Raw genomic sequence first — 18,323 nt, forward strand, 5'->3', positions numbered from 1 at the left:
ACCGCTTGGCTCCATTTTCTGTCGCTACACATCTGGCACTATAAAAAAGATATGGTAGTTGCTGTAAAAGTTATGACCGTATATAAAAAAAAAAAAGTAAATTCTCTACAGGACCTGAAAAATCTTTATACATTTTATGTAATCCAGGTTTGCCCTCTGTTTTTCCCTGGTTCTGTTTGGCTGTTCATTTTTGGTTCTTTGTGTGCCCCCTCGCTCTTGTGCCAGTGTTTGTTTGGTTCTGACTGGTGTTTTTTTCTTTGTGGGTTTGGTATGTTTGTACTGTTTGTACTGGCTATTGTGTGCTATGGCTGCCACATTTCATTTGTCTGCTTTTTCTATTTGTTCTTCTGTTGATGAACAGCAGATCTTTCACTGGTGGCTGCTTTATATAAGTTGCTTGTGCCTCACTCTGCTAAGGCGGTTAGCTTCAGTGAAAATGTGGCAGTAATGAAGCAGTTCTGCCTTTTCTCCTCTCATTTGACCTTTCCAGCTCTAGCAGGAGACTCATTGTTCAAGGATGGACAGTGTTTAGATGCACATGAGGTTTAAGCTGAGTGCATTGTGATTTCCATTAATTGAGACAGTGATTCTAAGATATGGTTTCTACACTAATATAAAGAACAATGTAGTCAGTTTGGCATATTCAGCACGCCATGATTTGCACGTTAGTCTTTAGTAAGACGTAAGGCAGATATCTCCAAAAATATTGTGCTAGTTCCTTTTAGTCCTTTCATGAAAATAGTTTCTATTATTGTTAGAAATTGGGCAATGGCTGTCAGTGAGTTTTTGTCTTCTCTCCCAGAGGAGCCTCCCACTAGTGGGGAGTCAGGAATCGGTGAATGTAATGCTCCTCCATCGCCTCCCCTGCAAATGTCCACTGACACCAAGGAAATGAACGTTATCTCAGGTTGTGCTGACTCCTGGCACTAGCCGAGGACAGGGATACACCCCCCCACCCCCCCACACCAAGGGCACCACCTCGTTTAGACGCTTCGGTGCATCCAACAAACCCGGCAACCTGTTCCTATAGGCGGCGGGGCAAGGCAGCTCAGGCCTGGTCAGGAAGGGTGAAGAGGCTGAGGCTGATCACACGAACAAGGTTGAGTTTGCCGTGCTGGACGAGCTGGAGTATTTCAGCGAGAACTTTCTGGAAGCGGAAGACAGGGAGACGAGCGAGTTCATGCCTGAGATGATTGTTCAACAGGAGCAGGTGAACAAGGAGGACCTCAGTTACTTTTATGAGGTGTGTGGGATGTTTCTGTTATTGTCTGCTGAGCAGTTAATTGGCACAAAATTGATTTTGATAGCACTGTAAAAATGCTTCAGTTCAATACTACACTGTAGTGTGATTTGCTGATGATGGCTCTTTGATGGCTTGTCACTAACATATGCAAACATCATTCAAAAACATTGCACAGTAATCCAACATTGCATGATTTCAGTGGAGGATTTGCTACTATGTCAGGGTCATTTAGTCCCAAATACATACCTTGAATCCATTTCCTGGTACAATCTATGATTAAATCTGTGCAAAAATAAAGGAGTTGACTTCCACGTTTAAGAATTATGGTGCTGCTTGAAATTTTATTGTGTAAATAATGAGATATTGGGGCCATTTCCCAGAGAGATTTTAAACCTAAATCTAATTTCTAAAGGTGAGTTACTTTTGGCTCTGCAGTTTAGTGCAGGACTAGGTTTATTCTATGTGAGTGAAACTGACGCACAATGTGAATCCATTTATTAACTACTGAAAGTGATATTTTGATTGACATTTGTATCATCCAGTCATGTGGCATCACATGTTCAGTAAATGGTCGTGTATGGTTTGGGTCTTTTGTGTAGGTCGTGGGCCTCTTCCTGACAGGTGGATCGTGACATTCCACAACTCGGGCATCCCAGTCCACGTCCCTCGGGAGATGAGGGAGGTTACCTGGTCTAGACCTTACTTCCTTGGAACTGAAAGCATCAGAGTATACAGAGTGTTTGGGTCATTCTCACAAAGACCTTCACTTCGCAGCTCTCTGTCACAAAAGCAGGAGCAGGAAAATGGCGACGCGGTAGCACGCCGCGGCCACTCCAGGTCCGATAATGGCGCTATTGTGCTACTATCTGTCGTCTATACTACTTTTTTCCAGCAACTTAAACCACACATACATAGAAACAACAAAGCTCCCTGTATACCACCGCCATAGCCTGCTACACTTAAGACACCATGCACAAACCTACCTGGACGACGGCGTGCTTCAGACGCTCTGTGAGCTCGGGTTGCTATGCGTACCAGGCCTGCAGACCACGGCGTCGCCTAAGTCCGGATACCGAAGGGGAGACACCGCAATGGGACTGAGATCTGGGAAGTTTCCTGGTCATGGACCCAAAATTTCAATATTTTGTTCACCAAGCCACTTTGGTTATCACTTTTGCCACTTGTGACATGGTGCTTCGTCATGCTGGAAAAGGCATTGTTCATTACCAAATTGCTCCTGGACCGTTGGGAGGAGTTGCTCTTGGAGGATGTTTTGATACCATTCCTTATTCATGGCAGTGTTCTTAGCCAAACTTTTGAGCAAACACTCCCTTGGATGAGAAGCAACCCACACACATGAATGGTCTCAGGTACTGGCGCTTGCATGACTTTTTTGGACACCTTGAAGCCTTCTGTACTGCAATTACCCTCTCTCCTTGAAGTTCTTGATGAGTCGATAAATGGTTGAATTTAGGTGCTATCTTACAAGCAGCAATGTCCTTGCCTGTGAAGCCATTTTGATACAATATAATGTTGACTGCATATGTTTCCTTGGAGGTAACCATGGTTATTTAGGGTTTTCCTTCCATGCAAGCTGGAAGAGTAAAAGTTTAGTGCCATTTTACATTCTATTTTTAGTTTCTTGTTTTAAATTGCAAATGTGATCACTGTAACAAAGTACTAATTCCCCCCCCCCCCCCCCCCCCCCCCCAATTTTGTCATTCTTAAGTGTATTCTTAAGCAACAATGTTATATTTACCACAATCTCCGGTGGCAAACCATACATGGTTCCTCCTACTACTAATTCAGAAGCACTTTGCTTGCACAGCTGATGAAGGACATCTGTCCAAAACATCCTGTACCTCAGTACCTCGGAGAGTATTATAATTACTGGGGCTAATAGGAAAAGCTATTGCTGGCTTATATTTTCTGATAATATTGAGATTAAACAATGGCCTCACTCATTTACATTTACATTTCTAGAATTTAGCATATGTTCTTAGTTGTGTCCTCCAAATGTATCCCTAGCTGGCACAAACAGGAGTCCAAAATCGCCTTGAAACTATGACACTGGCTGAAGCTGTGGCTCAGATGTGCACGAGTGTAAAGGATTCTATCAGTGCAAAGAAGAATGAATTTATTGCACTTTTCACCCATTTAAATCAACAGACCATCTGCTTGCACTACCAATGAACACATTAGTGTTGGCAATGGCATTGGTAAAAGAAGGCCAGGAAAAACATCAATTACAAATGTCAAAGAAAAAGATATAAACAATGTTAAAAAAAAAAAAGATGTCATAATGATGTCCCATGTCATAATGTCACAAATGAAGGGCATCCCACGCACACTACCATTCCAGATCAGTCTGTGGAAAGACATTGAAGAGGATGGGTCTAACAATGAAACTTTTCAGGTGGTGTTGTGCTAGAGGCATTGAAGATGATTTTGAAGACTATTACAAAGACACAGAAGAGGTGGAATCCAGGAGAGACCTAATTAATGGACGAGCTGAAGGAGCTGAGGGTACTGAAGCAGAGGAGCCCGAGACACGAGCAGCAGGAGGAGCCAGAGCTCCTACAGCAGCACAGCCAGCTAGAGCAGCTCTGCTCACAGCAACATCGACAGGTCACACACACACACACACACACACACTCAAAAGCTGAATATATCTGAGCTGGAGAAAATGGTTGGTGTCAGTACTCAGTATAGCTGAAGATATCTGAGCTGGAGAGGACCATGACATTCGTCAAATATATATTAGTTAGATACATGAGTTTGTAGCACTCAATCTGGTAAAACTATGCACTCTGTATGTATACTATATACTCTGTATGTATACTATATACTCTGTATGTATACTATGCACTCTGTATGTATACTATATGCTCTGTATGTATACTATATACTCTGTATGTATACTATGCACTCTGTATGTATACTATATACTCTGTATGTATACTATATACTCTGTATGTATACTATGTACTCTGTGTGTAGTACCTGGTTTAACAGTATACACTCTGTATGTATTAAGTTGCAGTCAGCTCATAATCAAACTTACAAATGTATATATCATCCTACTTAGTGTGTCTGCAGATGTGAAGAAATTAAACAGTACACAGTAAACACAAACATAACCACATTAAACACAGTCATTACCACATTAAACCCAAACCATAAATATATCTTTCAAACTACATAAAATGCCTTTTGCTGTAGGCCATGTTTCCGCAGACACTCACATTTGATGAAAATGTTATTTATTACCTTGTCTGTGGTTTTGAAATCTCATCATCACCATACAAAATGTGTTTTTTTCTTATTGGCATTCTTCATTCTTTTAATACTCTTAGTTGGAGGACATCCAGAATGTGTGTGTATGTGTGTGTGTTAGAGAGAGTGAGGGAGTGGGATAGATAGATAGATAGATAGATAGATAGATAGATAGATAGATAGATAGATAGATAGATAGATAGATAGATAGATAGATAGATAGATAGATAGATACTTGCCTTCAACTACAATGCAGGGTTTCCATATATATATATATATATATATATATATATATATATATATATATATATATATATATATATATATAGGTGGCGCTGTTGTTGATTGCCACTGTCAGCCTTGGCATGCTCACTGGGGGTTTGGACTTGAACAGTTGTAAAGCTCCTTTGTGACATCTGTTGTCAAGAGAGCTATATAAATCAATTTTGATTGATTGATATTCTACTGTTCTGTTCTATTCTATTCTATTCAGTTCTATTTCACTTATGTTCTAATTACAAATGTCTATAGTAGATGTTTAATTACTGCAAATCTCTACACTGACTGACTGTCTCTTAAAGCGGGCTGCACCTTGTTAGGCGCCCAGGACAGCGTCCACACTGTCTGGTGCCACCCTCGCTTCCTGAGGGGAGGCTTGTTCCAGAGGGGCAGCTATGATGCCTCCATCTCAACAGACAGCGAGGCCTCCATACAGGAGATGAAGGTTATTTGTGTACATCATTTATTACTTACTTGATCACGTACTGCTTTTGCATATATGCATATGTCTGTGAATGCATCTGTATGTTTTGTTTTTTTTGCTGAGTCATGCTTTGAGTTCCTTTGGTTCGCCACTAATGCACATGTTCCCAGAAGTGTGTTTGTGTGTGCATGTATATGTGTGTGTGTGTGTGTGTGTGTGTGTGTGTGTGTGTGTGTGCACATGTTTGTACAAACACATAAAAATGACTAAGGCAAACACCCTTTGCTTGGTGATCTTCCAGGATTCACTGGCAGAGGCTAAGGAGATGTATCAGCTGGCTATGGTGTCCAATGCCCAGCTGGAAAATGAGAAGACCGTGTTGATGTACCAGGTGGACACGCTGCGGGAGACACTTCTGGAGCTGGAGGAGCAGCTGTCTGAGACACAGAGGGAGTGTGAGGAGAACACAAAGGTGAGCGAGAAGAAGAAGCCCAGGGTGTTGTGAGTTGGGCCTGGTTCTGTGGGAAACACAGAGTGGTCTAGACCAGGTTTTCTGTGGGTGGTCGTGGCTCTATGAGAAACACAGAGTGGTCTAGACCAGGTTTTCTCTGGGTGGTCGTGGCTCTATGAGAAACACAGAGTGGTCTAGACCAGGTGCTCTGTGGGTGGTCGTGGCTCGATGAGAAACACAGAGGGTTCTAGACCAGGTTTTCTGTGGGTGGTCGTGGCTCTGTGAGAAAGACAGGGGTCTAGGCCAGGTGTTCTGGCGTGGGCATGCTGCTTTTAACACACCCATAAGAGGCTTGACTGTTAGCAAGTGAGCACAGTTAGAGAAAGCCAAGTGTAAATTGTTGTAAATCAATATTTTCATATACTGCTTGACCAAAATAATAATTAAATAACTAAAAGACACCACATTAAATTTCCTCACTGAGTATGAAATGGTGGTGTTCCTTTGGCCGAGGCCAACGGCCAGAGTTAAGACACTGTGAGAACTTTAACCCTCATGTTTGAAACTGTTCCACCCCATGTCTGTGTGCTAGGAGTATGAGCGAGAACACCACGCACATACTGTCCTTCAGTTACAGTTCAGTGAGCTGAAGAAGACGTTGAGATACTGAAGGTAAGGGTTTCCTGTTACCATTACGAACCGCAGGAACCACACTCAGCCACGCACCGCCACGCCTACTTGCAAACACCCCTCATCTGATTCACCAGAGTTCGAGCAAGCACCTGATCCTCATTCTCCTCATTACTGCCCCCTTTATAAGTTTCCCTACCCCACATTCACACTGTGAAATATTGCTACTCTATGGTGCATACCGAGTGCTCTAGAATTTTCTTTGTCTTCGTGGTTTCTGACTTCTGCCAGTTTTTTTTTTAGAGCTCCTCTCCCGCCTGACCCCTGGACACTCCTCACCCCCAGACTCTGCCCCGTGTTATCGACCTTTGAACAACCTGACCTTGAATACCTGCCTGACCCCCACTGATTTGTTTGGTTTCACTATTAAAACCTCTTGCATTTAGATCCTCTTCCTCATGTGTGTGTGTGTTCAATCGTTACCATTTCCAAGCCCTGACCAGCCACTGTCTGGCCAGCTTGAGCTGGAGTTCTCTACGTCGTTTGGTTTAACTGTAAAGTTGCCGACCACTGATTCCGGGCATTTTAAAATGTCCTTCTGCTTAAAGAAATAAAGGCTTTTCTTTATCTTCCTCGAGCTTGAATAGGCCAGCACTGCCATCCAGTTCCACCTAACATATGAAATGTGACACTTGGTGTCACCCACACCTGTGGAGGAACATACTGTCCTTCTTATCCCCACCCAGCTGTTCCTACTCTGTTCACTCGTCTGCTCTCTCTGCTCTGATCTGACTCGCCTGGTGTTCTTCCAGCTCCGTGTCCTGTGGTACTATCACTGAGTTTCAGATCAGTGCTCAAGCAACTTGTCTCAGTTTACCTCATGCAGGTTGCAAATGACATCCATATAGACTGTACAAAGCATACGGACTGTAGCCGAACAGAAACTGTTCAAGGAGGTGTGAGTGATAGACAAAGTCAAGGCGATGTATTGAGCAACAAGTCAAGGAGTGCAAATGAGTGGAAAAGTGGTGGACCTTGCCGAGCAACCTCTCACACAGGAGGAGGGAGGAGCTTTAGAACCTCTCACACGGGAGGAGGGAGGAGCTTTAGAACCTCTCGTACAGGAGGAGGGAGGAGCTTTAGGACCTCTCGTACAGGAGGAGGGAGGAGCTTTAGAACCTCTTGTACAGGAGGAGGGAGGAACCTTAGAACCTTTGGTACAGGAGGAGGGAGGAGCTTTAGAACCTCTCGTACAGGAGGAGGGAGGAACCTTAGAACCTTTGGTACAGGAGGAGGGAGGAGCTTTAGAGGATATGAAAGTCCCAGATAACCAAACTGAAAAGACCACATGACATTTCAATGAAAATATAAAAGAGGCACTTTGAGCACAGCAAAACGGCTCCGAGCCTATTCAGTCTTAGCTGCTGGAGTCTGCATTCATTCCTCAGAAAAGCAAGGTGATGAAGGTACTGTTAAGGAAATTAATAGACCAGGGCTCAACAGAAAAGATCAGGAGCTCATAAAACCCCTGATGGAGCTGAGGTGGCGATGACCAGCACCAGTTGACTGTGTGCGACGGAGCCTGCACGTGAGGTGCTCAGCAGGTCACTGCAGGCGGAGGAGCAGAGAGTTGCTTTATTTCTAGATAGCTGCTAAGAAGCTGGAGCTCTGGACTTTGAGGTATTCACACCAGAGCAGGAGGATGAGCCCAGTGCCGAGACCCGGAAGGAAGCAGATACTACTGGGGACAAGGTGAAAAGCACCAGGATGAAGCTTAGGACAGACAACACACACAACTGCTGTGTTTCATAGCATGGCCAGACAACACACACGACTGCTGTGTGTCATATCTTAGGACAGATTACACACATGACTACTTTGTGTCATAGCTTTAAAAATTTTTTACATTTTATTTAATCTTATTTTGGAAGATCATTCTTCTTAGTATCAGATATTTTCTTTCTACTACCAATCAGTGTCAGATGAAGAAGTTTCCAGGTATTGAACACCGGAGACGAAATCTCCTGGCGGCTCCCTCGTTGCCAATCTGCACTGTTGAGGGGACAACTTATATAGGGTCAGATGTGTTTCTTAAGTGCCAATCAAATAGAACAAGGCAAACGATTTTTCTACTCCTGGAACAGTATAGATGGACAGCAAATGCTGGTTTCTATCAGTGTGCACTTTGCAGTTTGGAGGATCCTTGGCTTTCATTCTGCTGGCAGGGCTATAATTCTACTGTTGCCACAAAAGGAACAAAAATAGCACCCAAGATATGGGCAATGACATTTTCAAGGATGCCTTGCCTCCAAAAAGAAAGTCTGTGACCTTCAACATCGAAGAGGATGGCGTATAGTTCTCAATGAAGGACATTCGGTTGTGAGACGTGGACTGTGTGATGAAAACCCCTTGTATATACTATATATTTGTTCTGTGTGATTTTGTTCCACAGTCTGTTCCTGCACATTACATATCTATGATTACTTGTGATTAATTCACTATACAACAATTTACATGCTACCTCACAATATTCTAAATCAACTTTTAAAAAAAGTAGAAAAATTGTAGAAAATTGTATGTGGTTTAATCTTTAAATCATGTCAATTTCATTAAACTTACAAAATCTTTATGATGATTAAATATAAACATAAGTTTGAGATACAATTACAATGTTTACACATTTAAAAAAATATATTTTCTCTATAAAGACAAATAAATATTCTGTAAAAACTCAGATTATATATATTTTTTAAAAATGTAAATTCTCTAGAATGCCATAGAAAGATTCTGTAATTCAAGTCTGGTCTTTACCTGAGCTCCAGAAGTCTCCAGTGGTGCAGGTCAAACTATCTGGATCCTCCCAGTGTGTTGAATACTAGGATTAAAGGCAGGCTTACAGAATATAGAAAAAATAAAAATAAATTTACTATAAGGACATAGAAAGATTCTGTAAAAATTATGACAGCATATAGACAAGAGTACAGAAAAAATATGTAAATTACCTCTAAGGACAAAATATTACATAACACCGCCACCTGGTGGTGAAAAAATAGTCCTACAAAAAAATGTATTACTTATAAAAACTAGAAATATGTAATTGTTATGTGTTTGTTGTGGAAATATTACATAATTTTCAATTATGTTAATGATATATCTATCATGTATTTTTGCTTTCTCACAATTACCTAAGCTATATTGAAAATTACAGGAAAAAAATGAAAAATGTAACAACAAAAAAAAGACACAATTAACAGAACAAGTCTGTACAGTTAGTAAGCGGACCCTAACCCTAACCCTAACTAAACCTGGCACTGATCCACCTTTAGGCCCTTTGTAAAAGGCTGAAATTACCTCTGCGGTCCGCCTATTACCTAAGAGTCCCATTAGGGTTTCTCGCCTGCCAAAGCTAAAGAGGTTGCCAGGTCCACCAAATCTGACACAGTGGGTTATGAGGACATCCTGGACAAGACTGACTGGTCAGATCGGACATTATTCGATTTTTAGTCCTGTTTTAAAGGCTGATATTACCTATGCAGTCAGCCTATTACTTACGTGTCCCATTAGGCTCTCTGCCAGGACCACCAAAACCTGTGTATCACGAGCATATCCTGGCTAAGAGGGTGTGGTCCACTTTTAGACCAAATTTGCTACAGTATGTCATCAGGCCGTGCTAGATGAGCCACTGTAGTCACCTCTAAGATTGGACTATTTTTGAAGAGTTGGGGCCATATGTCACCAATGAGTTCCAGGTATTAACACAACCCCTAACCCACTGCTACAATGGCCCAAGATACCATTAGATTAAAAAAGATGTCTTCCTACTTCATACATCTTTTGAATATATAATTATTATTGGTAACATCCGTTCCAACTGAACATGTGCTCAGCAAACTGCAAGATATATTCATCCATTATGAACAGTGCAGTACACATCATGTCATTTAGGACAGACTATGTTCTAAACTTCACAGAGCAAGATTGATAATATGCAACTTAATATACAATCTTGTTCCCGTAATCACTACTTTGCCAGTATGCATAAAGCACATAATCTGGAACCTACATTAGTGATGTATATTTTAAAAGTATTCCAATAAACTTAATTTAATTTTAGTATTTGACCTATGGCTCAAGATGTGTACTAGGAAGCAAGAATCATGAGTTAATACATCAGCACCATACACAATGTGATTTTTCAGCCCATTTTTCAATTTATTCATTTGACTATATGGCAGGCTATGTGGCAACTATAAATTAAGATAGTGTTTATTATTGTTTATATCTGATTGGAATTATTTGTACACAAAGTTTTGTCCCATATAAAATGTATTTTACAATGGAAAAGATCTAGAATGATATAATAATGGGAAGCAGTACAATATTTTGAAAACTAAATCACTAATGGACTTGAAATGGGGGCAGCAGTCTTTATTGACTGTTGACAGTGTTTCACAGATACCATTATTCTCATTTTAAGTGATTTATCATTTATTTATCATTTATAAGTGACTTGGCAGGTTGTCCAGATAAAGTACTTCCTTTAAAAAAGTTTGGACTTGGCCGTGCTATATTAAAATGTGCAAAATGGGTTAATTTAATTGCAAAGATGATTGTCATTGGACATGGTGACTATGTTGAAAATACAACATTGTGCAAATTTGACCGATGTGATTAAATTACTACAATAGTAAGAGGTATACACAGACTACGAGGTGGTGTAGCATCACAAGCTGCTGGACAACCTACTGTGTGTGACTGCAGAAATGTCCAGAAGAATCAAAACATTTTTGAAGCTTTGGTAGCATGAAGATTCTCTGTCGCTGCTATGAGGGCTGTTTATGGTGACTGTGCCGGTTTGTGCCGGTACCCAGACATATTGGGATCGTGGAGCTGTTTCTGGGAGAGGAAAAGAGATGAAAGGAAGCAGATCTCTTGAGAGGAAGAGAGTGGAAGGAATTGGATCATGTGGCCATGTAGTGAGGTTGCTGGAAGTCAGACGTTTGTCTGAAGAGAAGAGAAACAGAAGCTAGACACTTGGATGTGGGGGTATGAACACTTTTTGGAAGAGTGGGAACAGAGGAAAAGAACTGGAAGATTGCCGCAACCTTCTCCTGAAAGCAGGTGATGAAATCCTCGGGAGTGAAAGATGAGGGTGGAGGGGGAGGGTTAAGGACCGAAGAAAAAACACTGAAGAGCTCGTATGGATCAGATGCTTATGATTAAAATGTTCTTCTGTAGCAGCATGACTTTGCAGATGGTACTTCCAGTGAGTACTGGTATGAGCTGAGGTCTGAATCCAGGAGAGGTTGTTTTTTTTTCCCCCACTGTCTCTATGCAGTCCTTTTCGATTAATATGACTGAAAATTTGAATTGTAATGACATTTTGGAGTTTTCTCCTGTGGTAATACAGAGCACAGAAGAATCATTAATGAGGGGAGCATAGAAAGGAAAGTATTAGTAACTGTATCCAGGGAGACAGAAGAAAGTGGGTTTTGAGCTCCAACATTTTCTTGGAGCTCAAACTTCACTAGAGGTGTGCTAAATTTTCAGAAGTTCAGAGTGTGCTGAACATTTAGGAGGTGCTCTGTGCAGCACTCTGTTTATTGTTTAGTGTGAAATAGGCAGTTTGATATCAACATAATGGATTTAAATCACAGTATGTTAAAGATCCCCTCAAAAATATACAGTTGTGGCCACTTTGAAGTCGCAAAACAGTGTGGTAATGAACTGTATGATTACTTACTGATATCCTAATCAAGAGCTACTCCATTAGCCATTCTCTGCCATGGTTTTGCGTTGCATAGCCTTGAGAAGCATTCAGCCAAAATTACAATGTCAAAGGCAACGAGAAGTCTCATATTCTCCAGGTTTTATGAAGTGTGGTGCAATTTCCACGACAAATTATAGCCCTACATTGAAGTAAATTTTGCGCACAAAAATGCTTCTAAAATTCTTGTCTGTCTACTGGGAAGTCAAATTTACTGTCTGATATAGACCCTTGTTGAACAGCATTTATCTTGTTTCCATAATAGTCTACACTAACAGATGTTATGTGACTTGTCCTTTATATAGTATATAGTGTGAATTGCGACTATAAGTCTTAGGCTTAAATCTTTACAACATAATTAGCTTTACACAGATGCTTAATTTTTGCAGGCCAATCTAATTTTTTAATACCATAATCCAAGGACCTAAACACCAGAACTCTACAGGACAGAACTGATGCAATGAAATATAGTTACACTTTTGATTTTAAAATAGAATTAAACTTCCATGTGACAGTTGCATTTTCACACCACTATTTCTTCATGCATACCTTCACAATATTCAGCGTATTACTTTCGATTGTTAAAGAATAAATGCTCAAGAAGTAAACAAACAGCAGAACTGTTTGAAAATTAACTTTGAAAAGATTGTCAACTGTTTTTACCTTATAGTTGCAGAAGGAGCATGTGGTGAATTTACTTTGACCAATTGATTCATACAGTATTCCAAAGACGATGATGGATGCCAACGTGCTTCCTATTCATGTGACACCGGTTACAAAGCATTTGATGAAAAGTGGCGGGGAGTAGTAACCTGCCAACAGCCTGACTACAGGGTCGTCCACAGCTTCTGGCGTGTCCACAACCCAAGCTGGGCCAACATCAACACCCAGAGACAGCTCCCGTTCTGGCAGAACTCCAGGCGCAACAAGGGAAGACTCGACTAGTCCTCTCCCTCTGATTAGCAGAGCGAGGTATAACCACGTTATACAAAGCAGCTACCAACAAAAGATCTGCCTTTCTCAAAAAACTGCTCAAAAGACGGACAAACAGAAAAAGCAGACAAATCCAATGTCGCAGCCATAGCCAGTACAAACAGCACAACACACCCCACACACAAAGAAGGAAGGGGGGAGAAATAAAAAACACCAACCAGAACCAAACACCAGAGAGAAGGGGCAAAACTAAAAGGAACAGGCTAAAAAGGAACTACCAGGAACCAGAGGAGAAACAGAGGACGGGCCCCCAATTGTTACGACCCTGTCTAGGCTGTGAGGCCATAACACTGAAAAAGAAATGCAAACGGCTAACTTAAACACACAAAATATATGCTGAAAATGCATTGTAATAAAAACAGGAGTTGGAATAATATCATAATGGCAGAAGGAAATAGTTAAAAATAACAGTCATAGAACTGACATTTATGGTATAACTCAATAAATGTAACTGTAGACTTATATGTATATATATATATATGATGTGATGTGATATGACAGTATTTCCTGTGTGACATAACACGGCATACATTTGAATTTGCATGCTAATTTCTGCTTGACGATCATTATTCATATAATACTCAGGGGTTTAACTAATTCCAGTTTAACCGTGTCATCTCCTTAAAACTTGGGATGTCATTCATGATGGCAGGGACGCAATGTGATCAAGTCAGCATAGTGTTGTCAAGTTCTTATTATTTTATATCATTATGATATCAGAGGAAATTATGTATTTGTTGTTTCTGAGGGAAAAAAGTTTCATATTAAACTTTCATATTAATATAATTTACTCTGATACTTCAAGGAAGAGTATCTGATTTGTTCACAGCATTCATTTGAACTCAAATTTAAATTATTATGCTAAATTATTAGTAAAAAGTAGTGACAGTACGTGAGGGAAATGTGTGGGGAGGCTAACATGTAAATGACTACTAATCAAGACCATTTTTGTTACCTATACAAACAGACAGTAATGCTGAATTAATTTTCTAAGAAACGTTCACAGCCATGTTATCCAGCTTTAATCGTGAACTTAAGAGATCTGATGATAGCAACACTAAGTGATTCTAAATGATTCTCTAATTGGTTTCCAAGACGCTATGTAGCTAGCTATATTATAGCTGAATATGAATGGGTATTATTACAAACAGGTACATAGCAGTTATAAATTTGAAACTGCAAATGGAATTCCAAAATTTGCTTCTCAGTTCTGACTGGTCAGTTTCCCTACCAAAGGTTGTAGGCTTTCAACCTCAATATTTTTTTTGTTAGTGTTTTGTTTTTGTTTTTTAAATTTATCTATTGGTCCACCACCATCCCCCTCTTTAGAGGACTATTAAGACTTAATTTATACTTATGTATTGTTCATGAGGGAAGATACATAAGCGCAAATAAAGAAACAATAAAAAAATAAAATTTATTAATAACACCAGCAGTATAGTATGTACAGTTTGTATGACAGATGTTAAACATTGTTATACAGAGATAGAATTCTGTATTAGGGAGAGTTTGGATATGGAGAAAATTGTTTTGTGGTAGTTATGTAGCTTGGTATGGAACTGGGTATGGATTTGTGTACCTGCTTTTTCAGTGTTCATTTGGAGGCATGATTACTGTAGAATATTAATTACCAAGGTCCAGATTGAGTCATATTGAGTGGATTTGCCAATGCGGAACCATGCTCTACATTTCACCTAGCATGTTTTTACACCTAATTTAGATTTTCATCATAATCAAAATTATATCACTGATGATATACTGCAGTGGTTTGATTAATGTTCCAGTCTTTAATGATGATTTGGACTGATACACAAGAACACACAAACAATATATTTAAAATAAAATATAGTTTAATAATTGTAATAATCTTAATACAAGCGCTATTCATTATGATTTAATGTATGTGCAACATTAGATGCTTTATTATTATTGTTGTTGTTATTTAATGCAACACCACAAGCAAAGAGCTATGGGTCAGCTTCATTTGGAAGACGGCAATAAGTATGTCAACAGATTCATATTCTGTATTATCTATTATGTATGTCTACAAGGACAGAAGAAAAAACAGAACATTAAATACAGAAAAATCCAGTTTAAATGCAAGATTACGTTGTAAGAGTTTAACTCTTATGAGATTAAGAATGTATTAAGAAATACTCCTTTGTGAATTATCATGATGTGAATGCATCAGTAGGGTAGTGGGGGAATCAGGTTCCTGTCCGGTTGACTGGTTGTGCTCTGGTGATCCTCCCAGGATGGAGTGCACGCCAAATGCATCAGGTCTGTCTTTTCCGCAGAGCGGGTTTCAAGACAAACCATCACAAATTCATGGGGTTACACCGCTGACGCACAGAAGTCCACAGGAAAGGCCGGAAACGGGAGGGGGATGCTAAGAAGTTATCTTGCCCAGTGGGAACACAGAGTTTACAAATACTTGGAAAGATCATTCTCTACCACCTGAAATGGAAGAACAGCTATAGCTGCATAATTCTTGAGACAATTCCAACATCTCACTCTGTAAAAACAATCTGATATCATTTGGGTGAATTTGGGTGAAATCTACGAGTACATATGCAATCTTTAAGAGTATAAACAAATTTCTACAATAATTTATGGTGATTTTATGGAGGGTTTTTTGTTGTTGTCTGTTTTCTTACGCTGGGATTATTCAGTGGAGAATATCTCTTCACAACTTGGCCGTCTCGGTCAATGAGGAACTGCACAAATGTCACACACAAACATCAGTCACAACATCACAGCACCTTCTAAGCCAAAAGAGCAGACAAGCAGTGAATTTAAAAACAAGGAACCAGATAGAGAGATACAATGTAATGGTTCTAAATTTCCATAAATAAATGTGAATAGGAGCTAAGGAAGGACATACCTTAGTGAAATTCCACTTGATGCCACTGGAAGGGATGGGAAAGTATATGTGTTTTACCATATGAATCACTACTAGTAATTATGTCAGCCATCATAATGCAGTTACAGAGAGGTAGTGACAGAAAAGTGACAGAAGAATTAAAGCATTAATCCTGCTTTGTCATGTCATGGTTATTGAGCCCTTTGTGAGAAGATATCTGACTTGGCATGTCCCCTTTTGCTGAGTGGGTGCTGAGATGCCAATGTGGCATTACAGCATGTCCATGCAGTGCCATCACCTGGAAAGTGAGTCTGTCCAGTGCCTACACCAAAACCACCCCAAACCCTGCCCGCAAATCAGATCTCTCCAGTATTCAGATCTAACAACGTTCTCTTCGTCCAACCTTAACATTGTACCTGAACCAAATATTCTTGTGGAAGTCAATAGAACCAAGATTGAGACAGCTTTATATTAATTATTACGGGAAATAAATGCTTCTGCTTGTATCACTAAATGGGAATAGTGCTGACTTACTTTCCCAGAAATCCTTTGCCATTAGGCTGTTCCTTTAGCCACTTCCATAGTGGATGTGCATTAGGTCCATTCACATTGATTTTGCTGAACATGTCAAACTGCACATTGTATGACTTCGCAAATTCTTTGATTTGTGCACTGGTGCCTGGTAGTTAAGGTTTTGTTGCTGTTTGCCTCTGTTGTGTTCTACATTTGTTGTGTTGTTCAAAAAGTAAAAGGTCAAAGTTCTTCAATATTCAAAGGCTTACCGAATTGTTCTGTAATGAGATCATTTAAGAAAAAAAGGTTCTAAGACATTAGGGTTAGGGTTAGAATAATCATATCACCATTTCTCTATAAGGAAGTAAAGTTTCTTTAAAATTTGTGTAATGCAATTCTGGTCATTACCTGAGCTCCCGTGTCACAGATTATTTCTACAGGATACAGGAAAAAATATGTATCTAAAAGAAAAATGATTATGTAAAAGTTCTGTCAGTTAATAGAAAAATATGTAAATTCTCTAGAACTGCTTAGAAAGATACTGTTAAATGTCTGTAATACAAGTCTGTTCTTTACCTGAACTCCAGAGATCTCCAGTGGGGGCAATCAGGCCATCTGGATCCTCCCTGTGTATTGGATGCTAGGGTTAGGGTTACAGAATATAGAAAACATGCATATTTTAGGAAGGAAATTTGAAAAAAGATTCTGTAAACATTATGACAGCATATAGAAAATAATATATAAATTCTCTAGAACTGCATAACCCATATAGGGTTAGGGTTACAGAATATAGAAATAAAAATATGTCAGTTCTCTTTAAGGACATAGAAAGATTCTGTAAAGGTTCTGACAGTGTGCAGAAAAAAATATTTTATCTACAAGGATATTAAAAGATTCAGTGTACAAGATAAAATATGTAAATTAGGTACAACTCCTTAGAAAGATTCTGTAACCAGAAAATGTGAAAAAAAAAAAAAATCATTTCTAACCCTGATCTTAATCTGTTTAATTTCTTCATTTCAACACTTCCACTTGTGGGGGTGAGACATTTTTTGAATTGCATTTTTTATATTTAGTTTTTCCAAAGAAATACGTAATTTCTCTACTAAAGGTGATTAAAAAAGAAAGAAAGAAAGATTATGTAATTATGTAATATCCCATGATGTAATACCCCGAAAATTCCCGCTTCTGAATCTGCGGCTTCACAAGTTCACGTATTTTTTCCTTGGAACCTCACACTTAAAAGTCGCAGTTTATCGCGTCTCACGACCTATTTCGTTGTGTCAAGTGTATCGTGTAGCGTGTTAGCTTTGCGTGTGTGTGAAAGTACGGTACGCTACATCCAGAAGAACGGAGCGGCTATTAGACATACCGTTTCATCAAGTTTCCGTGAAACTGCTAAAAATGTATCCAACGTTAGGAATAAATACATCGTTAGGATGTAATCTACGTTTACCTGTACAATTTTAAAGGGTGATGTAAATTATAACATCAATTTTTAAATGAACTTGAAGTGTTTTGGGGAGATATTTAAGGTTTAACATATGAAGATAGGTCCTTTTAGGCCTTTATTAGTTGTCCGTCCAAAATTCGCATTTTTGGACGGACAACGAACATATTCAAAATTCGCGGTGGGGTCTAGGAACGTAACCCCCGCAAACTTTGGGGTACTACTGTAATTCCTCTACCTGTGGTAGCAGTCCCTAGTTATTGCAATTTGTCACATAAACATTACCAGAGTTCTGATGCTGAAAATGTTTAGATTTTTGCCTTTTTCCGATTCCTCAGGCATGGGCTGCTACTGTTGATGGTGGTGCTCCTTATGCTGCTGTCAACAGTAGCACTGAAGATCTTTCCAAGTGATCCCACAACTGTTCATAAGGC

At 39.6% G+C, this 18,323-nt stretch overlaps 1 protein-coding gene across 1 annotated transcript; it reads right to left on the minus strand.

Moving 5' to 3' along the window:
• Nucleotides 1–14,895: 14,895 nt before the first annotated feature.
• Nucleotides 14,896–16,609, minus strand: LOC145653807 (phospholipid hydroperoxide glutathione peroxidase-like; the record flags this gene model as incomplete). Its single annotated transcript, XM_081708050.1, has 4 exons — nt 14,896–15,520; nt 15,721–15,780; nt 15,948–15,972; nt 16,461–16,609. Coding segments are annotated over 4 exons (267 nt in total), but the record flags the coding sequence as incomplete, so codon positions are not given.
• Between the last annotated feature and the right edge of the window lie 1,714 nt (nt 16,610–18,323).

Source organism: Electrophorus electricus, chromosome 26 (genome assembly GCF_041902795.1).
Source record: "Electrophorus electricus isolate QZ-2024a chromosome 26, ASM4190279v1, whole genome shotgun sequence".
NCBI lineage: Eukaryota > Metazoa > Chordata > Actinopteri > Gymnotiformes > Gymnotidae > Electrophorus > Electrophorus electricus.